Source organism: Pelophylax lessonae (assembly GCF_965119305.1).
Source record: "Pelophylax lessonae genome assembly, chromosome: 4".
In the NCBI taxonomy this organism is placed as follows: Eukaryota; Metazoa; Chordata; class Amphibia; order Anura; family Ranidae; genus Pelophylax; species Pelophylax lessonae.
This window is the reverse complement of record NC_138771.1, coordinates 143,760,245-143,781,726: the sequence shown is the minus strand read 5'-3', so window position 1 is coordinate 143,781,726 and position 21,482 is coordinate 143,760,245. Positions and strand designations below refer to the sequence as shown.

The following is a 21,482-nucleotide window of genomic DNA, read 5'->3' as shown; positions in this document are numbered from 1 at the left end:
ATTGACACCCCCTGCGTATCGCATATGGCAGTGTGAACTGCCAGGGGTTCGGATGCGATGCGGGATCACGCTGCATATTCGCAGCGTTCCCGCATCGCACAAATGTGAACCGGCACTTAATGAAAAGTAATTTAAAGATAATAAAACTGAAAGCCAAAATACAAACTTAAATAAAAAATACAAGTACTGAACAAGAAATTTAGAAATATTTTAAATAAAAATAGGATAACAGTAGAGCATCTTTAAATAACTAGGGATGACTATGTTATAGAAGAATAATACTTAACCTGCCTGGTTTTTTTTTTTTTTGTTAACCACATCAGCCCCGGATGGTTTTACCCCCTTAATGACCAGGCCATTTTTTGCCATTCAGCACTGCGTTATTTTAACAGAAAATTTTGCGGTCGTGCGACACTGCACCCAAATACAATTGATGTCCTTTTTTCTCACAAATAGAGCTTTCTTTTGGTGGTATTTGATCACCTCTGCGGTTTTTAGATTTTGCGCTATAAACAAAAAAAGAGCGTCAATTTTGAAAAAAACGCCATATTTTTTACTTTCTGCTATAAAACATTCCCAATAAAAAAATGTTAAAAATGTATTTTTTTATCAGTTGAGGCCAATTTGTATTCTGCTACATATTTTTGGTAAAAAAAAATCCCAAAAAGCGTATTTTAATTGGTTTGCGCAAAAGGTATAGCATTTACAAACTTTAGGATAGATTTTTGGACTTTTTATTTATTTATTTATTTTTTTATTAGTAATGGCGGCGATCTGCGATTTTTTTAGCCGGACTGCGACATTGCAGCAGACAGATCCGGACCCCTAACTGACATTTGTGACACTTTTTGGGGACCAGTGACACTAATACAGTAATCAGTGCTAAATAATATGCACTGTTACTGTATAAATGACACTGGTAGGGAAGGGGTTAATGCTTGGGGTGATCAAAGGGGTTAAATGTATGCCTGTATGCACGCGGGTCTTCTCTCGGTTTCCCGGACGATCGCGGGAGGGCAGCGGCAATCGCCGCTGCTCCTCCCGCGGCCTGCGCGCGCCGCCGAAGCCGCGTGCACTCCAGTTACGTTGTACTACGTGACTGGACGCAGCTGAGCTGCCCTGCCGCAGTACTATTACGGTGGGCAGTCGGCAAGTGGTTAATAAACCTTTATTATACATACAGTATTAAAATAGTTGTAAAATACTTTCTAAAACAGATCTATCTATAACGGTAACATAACTATTTTTGCTTAGTTTCAGGAATGATTTCTTACCTTTTATACAAGATTAAAAGGTTCTGTCATGTGACGATGCATCTCTTCATCCTGAGGGTTACAGGACACTGTACAGATATGGTGTGCCTGTATTCAATAGTCTGTTCAGCTTGAGGCAAGATGCAGGCTGTGATTTGGAGGGGGTGTGTTCCAGAGGCAGGCTATGATTGGTCAGGGGGTATGATGGCTGAACTACCCAATACAGGCATGCTGCGTGTCTGCACAGTGTCCTGTACCTCTGAATGGCCAAAGGATGCAAACCAATCACGCTAACACAGATCAGCTTCTGTGCTTTGTGAGGTCAGTTTAGAACAAGGAAGAAAGGTGACTGGCAGGATTAACCAGGTACTTCAGATGGAAGAAGTACATGAAAATGATAGGGACAATGATTTATAAAATACGTGTGAACACACACATAGAAGAAAACAATATATAGAGTAACATACACTTTAACTGCCTTTTAAGCCATAGCTCCAAACTGTCCTTGATTTGGAGGGACATTCCCTCTTTTGGAACCAAATTCTTTTTTCTTTCTTATTTGTCCTTCTTTTTGGTCTTTATAAAATATGCATTATTCAACTACCAAAAACATTATACAACAATAAATCTTGAATCCAGTCTTTATATTATTGCATTTATTAATTTTAAAAATCGGTATAAGGCCTCATACACACAGGGCGTTTTTACAACTGCTTTTAGGAGCGTCAGACGTTTTTTTTTTTGCAGCTTAAAAACGCCCCTCCATGTTATTCTATGGCCTCATGCACACACAGGCTTTTAGGAACTGCAAGTGGCATAGGCGTTTTAACCACTTGCCGACCGCTCACTCGAGCTCTACTGCGGCAAAGTGGCTAGGTCCCGTCCAGCGACGTAGACCTACGTCGCTGGACTCCTCCCCTTGTGGGCGGCGCACGCGCGCTGCCGGAGGCTCGCTCCCGCTGTATTCAGTCACAGCAGGAGTCAGGCCAGGGGAGGAGCGGCGGTGATCACCGCCACTCTTCCTCGATCGTCGGGGAATCGAGTGTGGAGATCCGCCTGCTTGTGTAAACACAAGCGGGCGGATCACCTAAGTGACAGACAGGGTCAGATTGCAGGGTTCAGCATAGCTGAACCTGCGATCTGTCCCTGTGTCACTCAGTCACCTCCCCCCACACATGTTAGTAAGCACCAGGCATACATTAACCCCTCCCTCTCCTATAAAATTAACCCCTTCCCTGCCAGTGTCATTTTTACAGTAACAGTGCATATGTATAGCACTGATTACTGTAGTAATGTCACTGGTACCCCCAAAAGTGTCAAAAATGTCAGTCAAGGGTCCGATCTGTCCGCCGCAATGTCGCAGTCCCGCAAAAAAAAAAAATCGCAGATCGCCGCCATTACTTGTTAAAAAAAACACCAAAAACGACAGAAATCTTTCCCTTAGTTAGTAAACGCAATAACTTTTGCGCAAACCAATCAAAATACGCTTATTGCGATTTTTTTTACCAAAAATATGTAGCAGAAAACAAATTGGCCTAAAATGATAAAACATTTAGATTTTTACATTTTTTGGGGGGGAATTTCATATAAAAAAATGTGAAAAATATTGTTATTTTTTCAAAATTGTCGCTATTTTTTTGTTTATAGTGCAAAAAGTAAAAATTGTACAGGTGATCAAATACCACCAAAAGAAAGCACTGTTTGTGGGAAAAAAAGGACGTAAATTTTGTTTGGGTACGGCGTTGCATGACCGCGCAATTGTCAGTTAAAGTCGCACAGTGCCGAATCGCAAAAAGTGGCCCAGACGTAAGACAGCAAAATCCTCCGGTGGTAAAGTGGTTAAGCTGTAGTAGTTGGATTTGAGGTTGGAAAATAGAAGAGGGCAGAGAGAGGCTGCTAAACGTGGCTAAAACGTTCATTAACACCAATACAAAACGCTTCTGAAAGCACGTTTTTATAGCTGCTTTTTCCTGGCATCAGAACTGGCTTTGCAGCTCAATTTTAAAACGCCCCGTGTGCATGAGGCCTAAAGGAAAAGTAGTGGGGAAAAGTGTGTATCAAACATCTTTGGTTTATTCATTCTTCATGGTCCATGTAAGAAGGGTGTGTCCTATGCCCACATACTGTCTGCGAAAAAGGTGTCCCTCTTTCCCAAACCTAGAAAGTTGGGAGGTATGTTTAAGCCATTGAACATGAACTACATATGTACTGCACCTACATAATTTGTTGCCCACCAAGACTTGAGATGCAGATATTTCTGTAACTTTCGACCAAGATCTTTCTGGAAGTCATGAGCCAAGCTTTTCATGCGACTGAACTTTTCCTCATCCATCAATGGTTGCACAGACTGCAAGTACTGCAAAAGCACCAAAAAAAAAAAGGATAGGAAATAGTAAAATATCGAACTATACTGCATGTACATTAAAGCAGTATTAAACCCAAAACCAAAAATGTAATCTATTGTAGTATGATATGTGGTGGCTGCATTCGTTTTCTTTTCTTAGGCTTCTTTCCCTCTGTTTTCACCTGGCGATCTGGCCAGTAACACACCTCCTGTATTAGAGTGCCTCCCCTCTGGATGAATAAGCTCAGGGGCACATTTGGACAGCAAAATTGTCAGTCTTGGGGGAGGGCAGTGTTGGATGTACTAGCAGATAACATTTATAAGCAGTTACAGCAAACAGTTTTTTCCTTTTGGGATACAGGTTTTACATGGATATATAAAAGCTGATTATTGTGAGCACCACTCTCAGTGGGAAATGGTTTGCCTCAACCTTCTAACTGCTACATCTGCAGGAGAGCTTGTTCTGTTGAAAAACAACAGAGTTACTGGTCAGATCACCAGGTGAAAATGAAATTAAAGAAAGCCAAAAATGGGAATGTTGTGGGGTAGTCAGAGGACCAGGAGAAGGGGAAGTGGTGCCTTAACTGATCTATTAGCTGCAGAGGAACCGAGATGTTCAGTGCTACAGATTGGAGACATTTACTTTTAAGCCTGAGATAGAATCAAAGTCTTGGAGCAGTTGAAATACATTAGGGGTGGAGATCAGGGGGGATGTGATAAAGAGCAGTAGGTTGTCTGTGAACAATGCGCATTTGTGTTCCTGGGGTCCACGCAAGACTCCCTTAATATCAGGGTGCAATCTAATGGCGATTGCTAAGTTTTCAAAGGTTTTGCTAAAATTAGAGGAGATAAGGGACAGCCCTGTCTGGTCCTTTTTTTATGTCAAAAGAGTTAGAATAACGACCCATCAAACGGACCTGTGCTTTCGAAGCAGAGTAAGGAGACTGAATGATTCCCAAGAATTTAGAGCCAAAACCCCATCTTCCTAGTATTTCAAAAAGGTGGGGACAAGAGACGGAATCAAAGGCCTTCTGGAGGTCAATAGACAAAAGAAGGCCTTCCTGCAGGGCGCTCCCATCCCAGTGAGAGTGTAGCAACGACATTATATCTATGGCTCTCCTAACTTGGTCTGAGCCCTGCCTCCCAGGCATGAAACCCACCTGGTCCTTGTGAATATATTTAGCTATAAAGCTCCATAGTCTCGATGCAAGAATTTTCGTCATAAGTTTGAGGTTGCTATTAATAAGTGATATCGGACGATAACTCGAAATGCCTCCTACTGAGAAATTTAGACTGTCCCAGATTTTGCACTTCCTACACTCTACCTGGCTAGACAAACCTGACCCTCCCCAAACTTAAAACCTATGAACAATGGTGTTCCAAAATGATGGATCAGAGGGGAGGCATCTCTACTATCTATTCTGCCCTGGCTGACAAGGCAGATAAACTATTCTATGCTTAGTCCTGGGAATCTGATTTGGAAATACAGTGGGACCCAGACGAATCGCTCCAGTCACTCCAACGCTCCTACAAAGGTATCATGAACATACCGCTAATAGAAGCGAATGTAAAAATACTCACTAGATTTTATTATGTCCCCGTCAGATTAGCCAGGATCTACCCAGATACTTCTCCCCTGTGCTTCAGATGGCGTAATCTAGTTGGCTCCATGTTTCAAATATGGTGGTCTTGCCCCTATTTCAGAGGCTATTGGAACAAATATCTCCACCTAATAGGGAAAGTTACTGGGGTTGTTGTTCTTCAGGATCCCACTAAAGCCCTCCCTCTTGAACCACAGGGTAGATAAAACTGCTAAACATTCTCAGACCTTGATCTTCTTTATGTTTTTGGGAGCTAAAATTACAATACTCAGAGCTTGGAAGAAGCCCTCGTTCTCAAGATCAGCAGAAAGTCTCCTGGATCATGTCCCAGAAACAACTTGGTGCTAAACTTCAGGATGGAGTGCGAAGGTTTGAAACAGTCTCGGAACCTTGGGCACTTTATGTTGGAGTACTCCAGTACGCGGGCATGGCATTCCACCAAAAGGACCCTCCTGGCAGACCTACTTCCCCTCCCATTGCTCTTTGGCTTTTCTTTCTCTAAAGCCACTTGTCTTCTCCCCCCTTTCATCTCTCTCTCTTCACTCTTCATCTATTCTTTTTCCTCCATTTGTGAAATCCTTTTTCTGCTCCTAATGCTACCATATGGAGTGCTTAGAAGGTTGAACACTTGTTTCCAAAGGGGAGATATTTTTTTTTTCCCTCCCATCTTCTTATATTTTGATAGCCAAATACGAGGTTGTTTTAGATACGAGACAAGGGCTGGAGGGGGGGGAGGCCCTAGCCCGGGATCTCCTGGGCCTTCTACGACAAGAGGCTTAGAGGGTGTAAGAAGCTTTTGCTACTTGTTGTGGTCATACATTTAATTTCAATTATACTCTGTCTCCATATATTTACACAAACCATTGATTATTTGTATTGTACTTGTTCATTTACACCTTTGGGCCTTGCAGGCTAATTTATTATCTGTATGTCCTTTTTATTATGATATTCAATAAACATATTGAAAAGAAAAATGAATTCTTTGTAACTATTATGGCTCTGCATTTTTGTTGTCATACCGTGTTTCCCAGAAAATAAAACCTACCCTGAAAACAAGACCTACTGTTATTTTCGGGGAGGGCTGCAATATAAGCCCTACCCCATAAATAAGCCCTAGTTTAGTGTATGTAAATTCTAGAATCCACTTTTATACCCTTTTTTTTATAATGTCCAGTGTGTGTTTCTGTAATCTAATAGTGTGAAATACCTTCGGTACAGCGCCGCTCTGCGTTCAGCTGATTCCCCGCTCTGCTCTTCTCCTCTTCTCATAGCTGTCAGCGGGGGATCTCAGCCCCTCCCCTCTGCAGTGTTCAGAACGGGTCACAGAAGCGCCGAGCATTATATTATAATAGTGTGAAATACCTTCGTTACAGTGCCGCTCGGCGCTTCCGTGACCCCCAGCTGTCAGCGGGGGAGAAGAGAAGGAAGAGCAGCGAGAAATCAGCTGAGCACCGAGCGGCGCTGTACTAAAAGTATTTCACACTAATATAATATAATGCTCGGCACTTCTGTGACCCGCTGAGGGGAGGGGCTGAGATCTCCTATTGACAGCTATGAGAAGAGAAGGAGAGGAGAGCAGAGCGGGAGATTAGCTGAGCGGCGCTGTATCAAAGGTATTTCACACTATTAGATTACAGAAACACACTGGAGTTTATATAAAACAGTCATAAAGTGGATTCTAGGATTTTACAAACACTAAACTAGGTTCACACAGGTGTATCCTGACAGGCAGGGAGGGAGAGAAGACATAACATTACACATAAGACCTACCCCGAAAATAAGCCCTACTGTGTCTTTTGGTGCCAAAATTAATAAAAGACCCGGTTTTATTTTCGGGGAAACAGGGTATTACTAAATGTTTATTACCATTCATATATAGAGTAATGAATGTGTGAATGTGACAATGAAACATTCACTGAAGGTGAATTATTCACTGTAATTTAAAACACACGCACAACTAAAATTTGTGTTTGGTGAATGTTTGGGGAATGTCATATTCACTGCTTTAAAATATACCCTCAAGTGTTTGCTGTACCTAACTAAGTTTCATGATGGTGAACTTCTAACTCAGCCCTAATTTTTAACTAATAACTCTTGATTGCCATGATCTCATGGTGTAAAACCTTCTTGTTCATCAGAGTATGAGTACCTACAAGACAACCTGTACATAGCTCTAATTCCTCATTAACTTCACAGCCCAGTCACACCTTTTTGTAACAACATTCAAGGTTTTCTTACCCTTTCTATTGTGTCCTCTAGGCATGGCACTGGCAACCTTGGAAGAGACATCTGGAAACTGTAGAGCATGGGCTGTCGTCTGGCCATTACCTTCATACAGCCCTGTGACAGTCACAAAGTCATTTTAAAAATGTTGATAGGAAAGTAAGGGGATAGAAAGTAGTGGAAATAAAAAAAAAGTTCTGTGACTTAAAGAGAAGCAAGATAAGTAAATAAATTAGCCTTTTTTTAAAGGCAATTTAAAATCTTTGTGATAGATATGCTTGCTATGACATGGTGTAAATTTGAATAAACATTTAGGTAGAGAGTGGAGACTGAACTGAAATCCTTGTTTAAAGAAAAATAGAAGACTGAATAATAGAACAATGCGGGATACAGTTTGGTCAAATTTCTTTGTTTTAATTTTCTTAAAGCTTTAATTGTTGACCAGTTCTTTAAACATTCAAAGGGTACAATATAGAAACACTATGTTTTTCTATCTGCTCAAATTATTTTTCACATACAATTTATCAAATATTCCATTCTATCTATATCTTTACCAAGATGATGAGGAGTGTACAGTGCCTAAAAGATGGTAAGGCGTGATACTAAGATGGTGTAAGATCTGGCAATACTGTAAGAATAATAGAAGACTTACTCCCCAAAGTTTTGTTTTCAAACTTCTTTTTCCATGTGGCTCAAACATCCAGCCATGGTATGAGAGGAGCATGCGCAGAACTTGACGATACAGAAGGATTCCAGAGACCCAAACTCCAGAAGAGAAGATAATAGCACTCACTACACTACGGGATGCAGGTTTGATGACAGCCCTAGATTTAAATGGTAAAAGAAACTGAGAAATATACATTAAATATTACACAAAAAGATTTACTGCAGTGAGATGTAGAATTACAGTTAAAGTGGAACTAAACCCTCCTATCCATTACAGCCAAGGAAGCTGCCATTTTAGTCTCCGTTTGATCTGCACCTGCCATGGTGCTGCACATGTGATCAGTTATGATACCAGCAATTTGGTGGCTTGACAGTTCGATTGAGAGCAAAAACACCCATAACAGGTATCATTCACAGCATGCCTTAAATTTAACTGTTTTGGGAAACAGTTAAATCAATAGGTTTTTGGTTCCACTTTAGGGCCTCATTCACATTATCGTAACACGACCGTTAAAGTTTTACGGATAATTAGGCAAGGAACAAACGTTTCTGTGTAAATGATCAGTAAATAGATCCTTTTAATTGGGTTTTGCAAAACATTCAAGTCATAGTGTCAAATACGAAATTCTTCTTATCACCAAAGCTCCCTGCTATTACAGTGTCCCACAGAAATAAAATTGTGTTGAAGGTTAGGGAGCAGGAGCCAGGGCCAGACTGGCCTACCGTGATACCTGGAAATTTCCAGGTAGGCCGGCAAGTTCCCTGCTCTGGGGCAGCTTGAAGGGCAGTGGCAACCGTAAAAAAATGGCTGCGGCCAGCCCGACATGTCAACGGCACACCGCTCAGGAAAGCCCGTGCACGCTCGGCCATTCTCGGGCAGACGGCGCATGCGCAGTGAAATGATGGCGCCAGTCGGCTCCATTTCTAAATGCAAGGCGCCTCACAGATCGGTGAAAAAAAACACCCTCCGCAGCTCCTGCATCTCCTGTACCATTAGGGTTGCCACCTCATCCCTTTAAAACCAGGACCCAATCTACCAAGCTACAATGCCCATGTCTGCAGCCTCTGCATCTCCTGTACCATGTCTGCACAGCCTATGACATCTGCTGTACCATGCCCGCAGCCTCTGCATCTCCTGTACAATGCCTGCAGGCTCTGCATCTCCTGTACCATGCCCGCAGCTTCGGACATCTCCTGTACCATGTTCACAGCCCCTGCATCTCCTGTACCATGTCTGCAGCCTCTGCATCTCCTGTACCATGCCCGCAGCCTCTGACATCTCCTGTACCATGTCCGCAGCCCCGCATCTCCTGTACCATGTCCGCAGCCTCTACATCTCCTGTATCATGTTCGCAGCCTCTACATCACCTGTACAATGCCCACAGCCCCTGCACCTCCTGTACAATGCCCGCAGCATCTGCATCTCTTTTACTATGCCCGCAGCCTCTGTAACTCTTGTACCATGCCCGCAGCCTCTGCATCTCCTGTACAATGCCTGCAGCCTCTGCATCTCCTGTACCATGTCTGCACAGCCTATGACATCTTCTGCATCATATGCCCGCAGCCTCTGCATCGCCTGTACCATGCCCGCAGCCTCTGCATCTCCTGTACCATGCCCACAGCCTCTGCCTCACCAGTACCATGCCCACAGCCTCTGCATCTCCTGTATCATGCCCGCAGCCCCTGCATCTCCTGTACCATGTCTGCAGCCCCTGCATCTCCTGTACCATGCCCGCAGCCCCTGCATGTCCTGTACCATGCCCGCAGCCCCTGCATCTCCTGTACCATGTCTGCAGCCTCTGACATGTCCTCCCGTACCATGTCCACACAGCCTATGACCACCTGCTGTACCATGTCCGCACTTTTACAACTTTTAACCGGAATTTGCATATATGTAAAGCCCTATGTGCTTTTATATCTGTCTTATCTATATATAATACACTCTTCAAATGTGCTTTAAATCCATGGTTTTCCCTTTTATGAACAAGAAAATAATGACGTTATGCTGTTGGGCTGGTATAATAATGCTATGGGGATGTTATGAAATTATTTCCAGGACTGAATTTTATTCCCAGTCCGGCCCTAGTAGAAGCTTCAGTCTGCTATGAATAAGGGCCTCCAGGGAGTATCGATGAACCATTTTTGACTCTAGAGTCCAATTAGAATGATGTGAGGAGTGGGATACCTAGTCCAGACCTAACTTCAGAAGACAGGCCAGGCTACATACCCTAACGTTAGGTAGATTTACCCCACCCCCTTCATTTCTTTGGAGATATACAGTAGTTGTGACAGAGCTCTGCATGGTCTTTTGTTATGCCATAGGAAGGAGGTAATCACTTTGGTCAACATTTGTATATCTTTGGGTTTTAGCAAGATTGGGATGGTTTAAAGCGGGTATAATAGCCAAGCAAAACTCACCATTTTGAACAGATAACATCTCCCCAGGAGCGAGATGGGAAGGTCCATCCACTCCTCTAACTCACCTAGAATTTTCAGGAATAGAGGAGGATAGTTGAGAGAGGCCAATGAGGATGAAGGTTTTCCTATCTTGAAGCCTAAATATGTAATGTGGTTTCTGCTCACAGGAAAGAGGGAGATTGAGAACCACGCAGGGAATCTAGAGGCCCCTAGGGGAATTATCTCACTTCAGTTGAAATTGATATGGAGGCCTGAACAAGAACGAAACTCATCAAAAATGCTTAAAGTGAGCATAATAGGAATCGGATTCGAGGGGAAAATCAATATATTGGCTGTGAAGAGTGCTGTGCTGCATATTTTGATGCCACGCAGAGGAGCTGAATCAATTACATGTCTAGAGAAGGGTTTAGAAGTGCGAGATTAAACAGAAGTGGTGAGAGCGGGTAAACTAAAGTTGTTGAACTTTAAAAAAGCAATTACAGCTTGACAGTTCTCTAACATCATTGCTATACAAAGTGTCTTCTGAGCGCCCCTCGTGTCCATGCCTATTGAGGTAGTCATACCTTAGTTGTAGAGAAAGTCTTTAGTGTCCTGAATGTCCATAAATTAGAAGTCTATGTTCCTGGAACCCAGGCTGGGTTCCCACTAAGGGGTGGAATCAATCAAAATGGCAATTACATCCTGGCACAACTTCTGTTCTCTTCCCCTGCATTAAGCAGACCCTTTTGAGGTGGTTTCCTCCCTTTTTACATGTTTGCCCCAGCAGAGGGCGGTACTTCCTAAAAAGCCCGGGAAAACATGGCCAGCAGTATTAACCCTTGCTTCTTAACACTTACCAGCTCAGTAGGGCAAATTAACTAAATAGTGCAATTACCTCACATTGTAATATACAGTTATACTGAGAATGAAAGCTGGGTAATAATCAGAAACTCACGAGGCAGTAGTTTAAAAAAAAAAAAAATAGAAAACACACTAAAAAACCACTTGGAAGTACCTGCTTACATATGCCGCTCAGTTTATATGCTGGAGAACCCCGTGCGCAGGCAGGTAGGTATTTTCTTTTTTATTTTAGAGGAGACATTGCATCTCTCTTTTGCAATAAAGAGCCTGTCTGCTTGCAGTATGTGACAGCAGAACATTTTGTGCTTAACATTGATGGGTTTATTTCAGGTCAAAGGGGGATTTTACCTTTTCTTGCCTGCTAGTAGTAGGGCACAAAATAAGGGGAATCATGAATTTGCATAGCTAAGTAAATACATCCCCAAAATGTTGTGTGCTGCTACAATGCAATCAAATAACAAGGGCTGAGCTCTGTGTCCCATATTCTTTTGTGAATTAAGAGCCATCCTCATTCCACTAATACAGCGCTCATGAATTTGCTCATAAAAGGTTACTTTTGTGTTATCACGATAACTTTTTAAAGCAAATTTCTGTCCTATTCACAATACAGAGCAAACAGTATAATTCTACTACTTACTGTCCAGGTAGGAGGCTGCCTATCTTCGTTATGAGTCCGAATGACACATCCACCTTTCCATATAGGGAGCCAAGAGTTACAGCTACCACAGCAAACCATGTAGAAGGGCTGGCAGGGTACACTCCACTCAGAACGGAGCTCTAAATTGGAGAAAAGAAAGTCAGTTTTAAAGGATAAGTTCACCTTTACAAAAAAATAAAAAATAAATGTACTTTTTTTGCATGTAAAAAAAATATGCATTTATTATTTTTTTGTAAAGCACCTGTCAAGCATTGCACCTACGATCAGCAGATTGTGGGTGTAATGCCACGGTCCTGCAAACTGTCTGTGTATCTGTCTGGTCGTACCTCCGATATAGCCAGGCAGTTACACCGTGACAGGAAGCATGAATAAACTACCACAGCGCTCAACAGCTCTATGGTAGTTCATTGAGAAATACAAACTGACAGCCGCAAAGGCTGTTGGACCTTGTAGTTTTCCCATTCACAGAACACTGTTGTTGTAGAATGTGGCAGCTACCGGGGGCGTGGTGGGGAGAAGATCCCCCGCTAGCTGTCAGAATAGGGGATAAGGGAGAGCAGGGCTGGTGCATCTGTAACATGTTACAAAAGGGGAACTTATTCTTTAAGCTTTCATCAACCTAGAAAATTAGTAATGTGCCATGCGATCACCTAAATTATCTCTCTTCCCATTTCACGTGTACCACTGACCACCATGGCTACCCATTTGTTTTGTCAGAATAGTCATTAATGTAAGTAGTATTGTTAGTGTCTGTATAATAAGCAAGTTTTCTACAATTTTGCCACTCTTGTATGCTAATTGGAGTGTAGAAAAAAAATTTCACAATATGTAAAAAGGATCTCCTCTGCACTTTTAAGTGGGCCATACATGGATTGAAATTTGTCCGGTTCAGCAGGGACCAGCAGAATTTCAATCTATATATGGGGACCCTGGTTGTATACAAGTTGATTCATCGATTGACTTGTGTACAATCTGTCGGGTTTTTCCCAAATGATTAGTGCCATTGGCTGTAGCCAGCAACACTAATCATTGTGTTCTGTCGGCAGGGAAGGCTCTTCCCCTGCAGAACGCAATAGCACTGCGGGCGAGATTCCCCCATCAACATATTTAGTGTTGATGGGGGAATCGGGCAATAATGTATGAAAATGTAAGTAAATTGCATAATGTATGACCTGGTTCAGGAAATGCTTTTTGATTGGCTGTTTTCCTGACCCACTGTCAATGAAAATTAGAGAAAATCATAAGTGTTCATCTGCATACTTGCTTGTGGCTGGTGACTAAAAGTAGAACTAAAGGCAAAACTTGTTTTTCAGAAGGTTGTAACCTCTGCATTTATGTATTTATTTTTTGGCCATCTGTGTCCCATTAGGGAGATTTCTATTAATTTCTTGTCCTAATGCCAAAACAGGAACTGAGAGGAAATCCCTCCAAAGCAAGAGAATCCCAGGTTGTCACAGAACCAGTGTCCCCATTGGAAGATATCCCCTCTATTTCTTTTCTGGGGACAACCCATAATTTGGGATTAGTAGAGAGAGTGGCAGACAGCAATAAAAACATGGCATGTGATTTAACCCCTCTCCATCCTAACCAAAATTAAAAATATTTTGCCTTTAGTTATACAGTACTTTAAAGTATTGAAGCAAAAGGATCAGCATGATAGGCAGACAACTAACATTTTCAGAAGTCAAGTCAGCATTAAGAGCCTCCATATCATGCCCGATCATATTTGAGAGAGTTCATTGCAGGATATGGCATATTAAAGGTTCAATATTTGAACAGATTATATAGGACATAGCCTTACTGACCAGGGCCTCAATTTTAGAACCATACATAAATGTGGTTCACTGAATTAGTGGTATATAGTGGTTTCGTACAGATTTTCTTTTATTATGGTTAGGACTAAAACATATAAATGTTTTCTTATCCTTTTGGTCCATTAAACATTGCATATGAATGTTTGTTTTTTTATTCTCATTGGCTCCTTTTCCCATGTTTCTGGACTAGTAATGCCTTGTTTTGGGGGAAAAAAGCCTGGTTTAAGAGTTCAACAGCTCAACCTGAAATTTATACATACAAGTGAATTGGTCAGTAGTGACTCATGACCTCCCTGCCTGCTGCACTGTATACAGATTTTTAATCGTGGAGCGATGGCCTGAAGACAAACAGTTTCTGCTGTGTTCTCCTTGGAAAATCATAAGGCTTTGGGAATCTTATGTTATGTTATGATTATGAATACACCCTGTATTAAATGTTTATCTGTATAAGTAGTAAAAATAGATACAGGCATTCATTTTACAATTAAAAATATAAACATCCCTCGCTGAGAGCCAATATGAACAGAATTACTTATTTTGGCAGGTACTCTGGTCTTACTATAAACTGGATGAAGTCAGCCTTATTGCAATTAGATCCGGCTCTGGACCCTCAACTATCTGTCTTCTGCCCGGTACTGGTGGTAACACAGTTTAGATACCTAGGAGTTATGATATAATCGAGGATTACTGATTACTGTCACGGGAATATCCTTCCACTCTTAACAAGGTTCAGGGACAAGATTGGTATATGGTCTAAGACTCTAAGCTATGGCTCTCAGTGGCCGGCAGAGTGAATTTGGTAAAAAGGATACTAATGCCCCTGCTACTCAACTTTTTACACAATACCCCAGTGGTTATCCCTCTAAATATATTTTGACTGGTTAACTCCCTTTTTCGCTCTTTGCTCTGGAAAGCAGGACCTGCTAGCATCCGGCTGGAGAAGTTGCAAAGATCAAAAGATAATGGGGGACTGGCCTTTCCAAATCCCTGGATGTATTATTTAGCAGCCCAATTGCAGCAGATAGTGGACGCCTTAAATGCCCAGGATTCGGGGGAGGGGATGGCTGGAGATTCAACATTAAAGGTGGTTCTCTATGCTGTAAGGGCCAAAATCTCCCTGAAGGTTTAGAGGCATACCTCCTTTTGAAATCTAAGAAGTCATATCCCACATATAGGCTAATGGTCCAAGGTGAAATAGCTACAGCAAGTGACAAGCTTTACAGAATACAGTCCAATATGGAATTACCATGCTTACCCAGAACTAGTTACGATATGACACCCTGTGGCGTGCAAGTTACGTTACACACCTCCGTCATATTTTTGATAATGGTAGGCTGCTTACATTTAACCAACTAAAATCTGATATGGCCTGCCACATAATATGCTTTTTTATTATGTCCAATTGCAGCATGCCATTAAAGCCCAGCCCTCTTTAGCTTCACCAGAACAGTCCCCAACCCTATATTCCATATGATGCGACATTCCACATCTACTAAACGTTTCATTTCTAGATGTTATGCAATGTTGGTGGGGGACTATTTGGCAAAATTCCCCAATACTGCTATGGAACAATGGGAAAATGATGTAGGAAACATTTCTGAAGATCAATGGGCAGAGGCATTGGAATCTGTTCGTAGCTGCTCATTGAATGTAACTCAAAGACTGTCACAATTATAAATATTGCTTCGAGTACACCATATTCCCCTCAAATTGTATACCATGGGACTGCGGCCTGCTTCAATATGTGCTAGGTACAAATAGGGATACTGGTGATCTTATACACCTTTGTGGAGGTGCCCAAAGTTGCAAAGCTTTTGACTTCTGTTGTCCAGACTGTTAATAGTGCTTATCAAATATCCTTAGACCCAAAACAATGCATACTGGGCATTCTAGATGAATTTGTACAGGATACTTTGTTAGAGCAGCAGTGTCCAGGGCATTCTTCCAGACCCAGACACTTTTATTGTAGCATTGGCTCTCCCAGTCCCCCCCCTACGTTGGAGATGTGGGTAACTCAAATGGGTGCAACGTTACGATGCAAATGCCTGATTTACCAACATAGGGGGGTTTTATCTAGAATTGACCGAATATGAAGTGGGTGACTGGCTGAACCAGGCTTGGCTCCAACCGATTTAGTCATGGATAGATTGCTATTGTATTACTTGTGTGTATACATACAAATGTGTCTGTTCGCATGTGCAACTGTGCGATGCGAATTCAGCCATACAGATAGTATGGCTGAATTTGCATCCGATTCGCCACAAACACGCACAGGACCCTTTTTTGGGACCGAATGTCAGTTCGCACTGCCATATGTGAACTGATCTGGGGGTGTTGTTAACTTTGAATTGACACCCCCAGCGATTCACATATGGCAGTGTGAACTGTCTGCGCTGTGAAAGCGATGTGGGAACCCGCAGTAGATTTGCAGGGTTCCCGCATCGCATAGGTGTGAACCGGGACTGAAACCTGCTTGCAGATTATGCAGAATATTTGCAAGTGTGTAGTGACTTTCCCAGAACTCAGGCTGAAATAAACTGACATAAGTGCCATTTAATTGATAGTCTTTAGAGTGTCTCTCTCTCTCTCCAATTCTAAAGAAATCCATGCAACCAAATACACTATGTACTGTATGCAAAACTGCCGCAAAAACTATAAAGTGTTGTGGTAATTCAACAGTTTTGCATGCATGGTTTGTGCATTCCTCCTGAATATATTCAGTGATTTTTACATCAAGAATTGCAGCATGTACCTATTTTAGCTACTTACTACTGCCTTTTTCTTTATCACATTTCCAGATATATATGATATAGATCACTCACCTTAAGAGTGATGAGTCGTTTCCTACAGGCAATCAGTGCAGACAGGTAAAGGTGTCGGAGAGCATCACGTCCCAGCTGTAGATCTATACCATCAGGAGTCACAGTAAACTGGAAGGCCACAGCCTGGTGAGCTTCTGCCATCTTGTCTCCTTCAGAGAAAGAGTTGCATGAGTTACTTCAGCAAAGGCTGCCAACGTTGTGCTTCTGAATTGTTAGCATGATCAGATACATTTGTCACACATCCCAGTCTATGGCAATGATTTCCCAGGTAAACAGCAGAGCTAAAATATAACTAAAGGCAAAACTTATTAATTTTTTTATTTTTTAGTTTTTGATAGAGTGGAGAGGGATTAGAACACTTGTCAGTTTTTTTTTTTTTTTTTGCTGTCTGTGACCCCATTAAGGAGATTCACCCTCTCTATTTGTCCTGTTTACCATTATCATTAAAAATGAAAGTAACAAAAAATTCCAGATTTTGGGTTGTCCCCAGAAAAGTAATAGAGGAGAAATCTTACAATGGGGACTCTGAGGGTCCCAAAGAAATTCCCTTAATTTTCAGGGATTTCCTCCCACTTCCTATTTGGCTATGAGAAGTGAAGGGAAATGTCCGCAATGGGACACAGATGGTGAAAAAAATCTGACAGGGGTTATAACCCTCCCTTTCTCTATCCAAAATTAAAAAATAAAAGTTTTGCCTATAGTTCTACTTCAAATCTATTGTCTCTTACTACTACTAAGAATGAGGAAATATACAGTATAATGACCCTGAAACATAATAGTTCACCACTAACAATGATTACAGAATGGGTAAATGTAAGCATGTCACTAGCTAACCTTGGCAATGTAACACATGACTATGTTTTTCACATAGTGGTATGAAGGTGGTCCTGTGGTATGAAGGTGGGCAGGAAGTGGTGGAGACACAGGAACTTCCTGTCACAAAAGTCTGTGCAGTTTGAGCTTCTGGGAAAATGACTACTGTGTTGTTTGGGTCGATAGTAAAGACCACTGGCTGCAGTAGCTCCACCATTACATCAGCCCGGTAATACTATGAACTAGAGAACTGTTTCTCAACCAGGGTTCCTCCAGAGGTTGCTACTTGCTAGAGGTTCCTTGAGCAATGGGCAGTTTCTGCCTCTCAGATAAGTTCCCCCTGACACCATTGATCTTTTTAGCTATCTGGAAGAAGGTAATTATTCCCAGTGTCCGAAAGTGTAAGGCCCCTTTCACACATACGGTCCGTTTCTCAGTTCAGTCACCTCAAAATGTATCAGTTTTTTCATCCGTTTTTTTTACATCCACTACCAATGCAAAAACAGATGAAAAATGGACCGTTTGTCTTTTTACATCTGTTTTTCGTCCGATCAGTTTTTTTGACGGATGAAAAATAGGGCATTCATCCGTTCCAAAAAATGGACATTGACAGTAGCAGATGAAAATGGATGTTAACAGATGATCATCCGTTGTCATCCGTTTTTACATAGTGATGCATTGATGTCTGTTTTTTATCCGTCAACGGATGGATGAAAAACAGACAAACGGACCGTATGTGTGAAAGGGGCCTAAGGAGCATTCATCCCACTGGCCATCACACTAATGTATCATGAGTTGTAAATATAGTCATTTTTAGCCGGGGTTCCCTGAGACCCTAAAAATTATTTCATGGGTTCCTATGTGTTGAAAAGGTTGAGAAAGGCTTAACTAGAGAGTGGCACAGCTGGCCACAACAGGATGCGGCTACGTAAGACTTGCTGTCACAAAGCCAATGCCTGAGAAGAGTACAAAAAACAAAAAACTGCCTGGCATGCAAGACATTGGGCTGTAATGCACAAGAAAAAAAATTAGTCAGGACCCATTCTGCAGCAAAGATTTGTACCAACAATGCAAACTGGAGTTCTGTAGTCAAGTAAAGCTGTCGGCTAATATTGGTGACCTCCTGAAAATGCTAGTTGCCTGGCTGTCATACTAACACACTGAACATAATATGTTGTATGTTAACCTAGATGAGAAATTAGTTAAGTACGCTCCCAGGTAGCGGTATCCTGGGCATCTAAACAACGTAATCAGTGCCACATCCTATTAGGAAATTAGAAAACTGGGAGGAGAAAAAAATGTGGACTTTGCAGGCACTAGATACTTAACAGTGCCACATCCTATTAGGAAATTAGAAAACTGGGAGGAGAAAAAAATGTGGACTTTGCAGGCACTAGATACTTAACAGTGCCACATCCTATTAGGAAATTAGAAAACTGGGAGGAGAAAAAAATGTGGACTTTGCAGGCACTAGATACTTAAAAGTATAAAATTTTATTAAATAGTTTATATAAAATCATCAAAGAAAAATCACAAAAAACATAACAATATAATATCCCATTCATGGAGGGAAACATACTGATACAACATGAACAGTTTTGGTGGTTACATGCTAATAAAGTGGTGGGCGGATACAAAGCATTTAGATAACAATGGAAAATACAATGATACTTCACATCGAGGCGATCCCATCCGAAGGTGACAGGAAGATATACTGCCTTCCCAGGAAGGTCGAACGATGTGTTAGCACATGATTATAAATTCCGTTGAGCCATAGTGCTCGACATGTTTTGCCTTAAGCTTCCTCTGGAGCTAATGGATCAATGTTCTATGTATGGTCAGTAGGTAATGACAATATGGGTAAAAAAATAATAAGTAATCAGTGAGGAGGGTGGATGAGGAGTCAGGGTCATCAAAACATAATGAAAACGCACGTAAGCTGCCAAAACGTCATCGGCCAGCAGAAATGGCATATAGCGCATCAGCTGGTATGCCAAAACAGTAATAGACAATGAAACAGAATACTCAGCAAGGTATATAAGGGTACTCAAATACCTGGAGGGGCCAATAGTACACCCCTAGAGAACACCTGATCCTGTATAACACCCTCCCCGGATGGGGAATAGCCACCATAATGGTTAACCTAGGGCAAGTACAGGTTGCCTTTGGTGTCGTTCCTTCAGAGACCCGTGCCATGACCATCGGCTCCCGCGCGCGTGCGCGGGAGTGATGTCACCGCGGCTCCAGCCTATCAGATGGCTGGATGCCCCGATCCCGGAAGACGGGCGACTGGACATGTCGCCCGTCATAGAGGTAAGCGGATGGCACGGCGGGGGCTCGTTCTAAGGTAAGTATTTCATAATGAGCTAGTATGCGATGCATACTAGCTCATTATGTGTTTCTCTTACAGGTTGCAAAAAGAAGAGAATTTTTTTTTCAGGTTTACAACCTCTTTAATCCATTACTATTTCCGATCACTCCCCTATAACCCTGACCTTTCGCCCAGTCTCCACCCACCCTCTTGAGCAGAAGTGGTGACTGAATGAATCTCTCAGATGATAAGTTGGTCTCTGAGGCCCTAACCCACACTTTGACATCGTACTTTGAAAAAAACTCCCAGGAGGAGGTTGTCATGTACCTAGGTGTCCTTGAACTGGGAGGTTTCACAGTTTTGCAGTTTCAGCCTTGCCTGTTGTGCAACGGGGAACCTCTGGAGTCTTTGCAGGGATTTTCCAGCCTAATGTATTGCTTTGGACTCGCTAGCCCCACCTGCTGCCAGCTGCGTACAATGTACAATTTAACCAGCACATAAATAGCAGCACTTCCTCTTACTCAGTGCTCGTTTGTGTGGACTAGCTCCCTGGGTGTGCTGTATACTCTGATTATTGTGCATGAACTTTGCCTTTATCCTTAACCCCTCTCCAGCCTGCCGATTCCATACTTCTCCGCCAGCTTGTGTATGACCTCTGCCTGCATGACCACTCTCTGGATTCTGTTTGTGTACCACTTGCCCGATCGTTTGCCGGCCTGACCTCCACTTCTGACTCTACCTCACAGGTACCTGACATAACAAACGGCCACAATGGCAGTGGACCCTGCTGAGATTGTTAAGGCGCTTTCGCATCAGGGGCAATTGATTGGAGCTCATAAAAGGATCTTTCTTCTCTGGACACTAAGCTAGATGAACTTTGTGCTATGCTAAAGTCTTGTTTGCCTGGCTCCTCTGTATCATTCCAGACTCCTGCTTCAATCCAACCCACCTCTTATGTGTCACTCAAACTTCCCCTACCTGAAAAGTTTGGTGGTGATGCTGAGGACTGCAGAGGTTTTTTTAAACATTTGCAATATGCACTTCCGCAACAACCCTAGGGCTTTCGGCACTTTTTCTGCCAAAGTGATTTTTGTAATTTTATTGTTAAAGGGGGAAGCCCTGGCATGGGTCTCTCCTTATCTAGAATGCAATGATCCTGTGCTGCAAGATGCTAATAGATTTCTGGCTTCTCTTCAGACTGTATTTGACAAGTTAGATAGAGCTTCTGAAGCTGAGTGCTCACTTTTGGACAAACATCAAGGTACCAGGACTGTGGCGCAGTATGCTATTGAGTTCTGACCCTGGCAGCAGAGACCAAATGGGACTAAAGGGCATTACATGCAGGTTTCTGTAAAGGTCTTGCATATCGCATTAAGGACGAATTGGTATACAAGGACTCCCCGAAAGATCTAGAAAAACTAATTGAGCTGTGTGTTCGTCTGGATCTCCAGTACCATGAAAGACGCCAGGAGAGACTTAGAACCCGTAAGCTTCCTAGGCCGGTTTATCATTTAGCCCCTAACTTCCAAGCACCACCTCAGGCTGAACCTGTAACTTCTGTTAAATCCTAGTCTCCTGTGGAACCCATGGAAGTCAACCGTCTCCACCTCACAGAATCGGAGCAACAAAGGAGACGTGCATTGGGCTTATGCTTGTACTGTGGGCTTAAAGGACATTTGCTATCTAGTTGCCTAGCCCATCCAGTAAAAGGCAGGGTCT

General features: G+C 42.3%; 1 protein-coding gene across 2 annotated transcripts in view; it reads right to left on the bottom strand.

Annotated features, from left to right (window-relative positions):
- Window positions 1–21,482, bottom strand: part of CPT1B (carnitine palmitoyltransferase 1B) — an 80,513-nt gene that overhangs the window by 46,856 nt on the left and 12,175 nt on the right. The window contains exons 2-6 of one of the 2 annotated variants that reach the window (XM_082255284.1): window positions 16,640–16,785; window positions 11,983–12,122; window positions 8,074–8,245; window positions 7,437–7,538; window positions 3,472–3,609 (exon numbers count right to left, since the gene is read on the bottom strand). In XM_082255284.1, coding sequence (XP_082111410.1) covers window positions 3,472–3,609; window positions 7,437–7,538; window positions 8,074–8,245; window positions 11,983–12,122; window positions 16,640–16,780 — 693 coding nt within the window. In that variant the 5' untranslated portion in view covers window positions 16,781–16,785. Of the gene's footprint in view, window positions 1–3,471; window positions 3,610–7,436; window positions 7,539–8,073; window positions 8,246–11,982; window positions 12,123–16,639; window positions 16,789–21,482 lie in introns of both variants that reach the window. The other variant, XM_082255285.1, reaches the window with a different exon arrangement.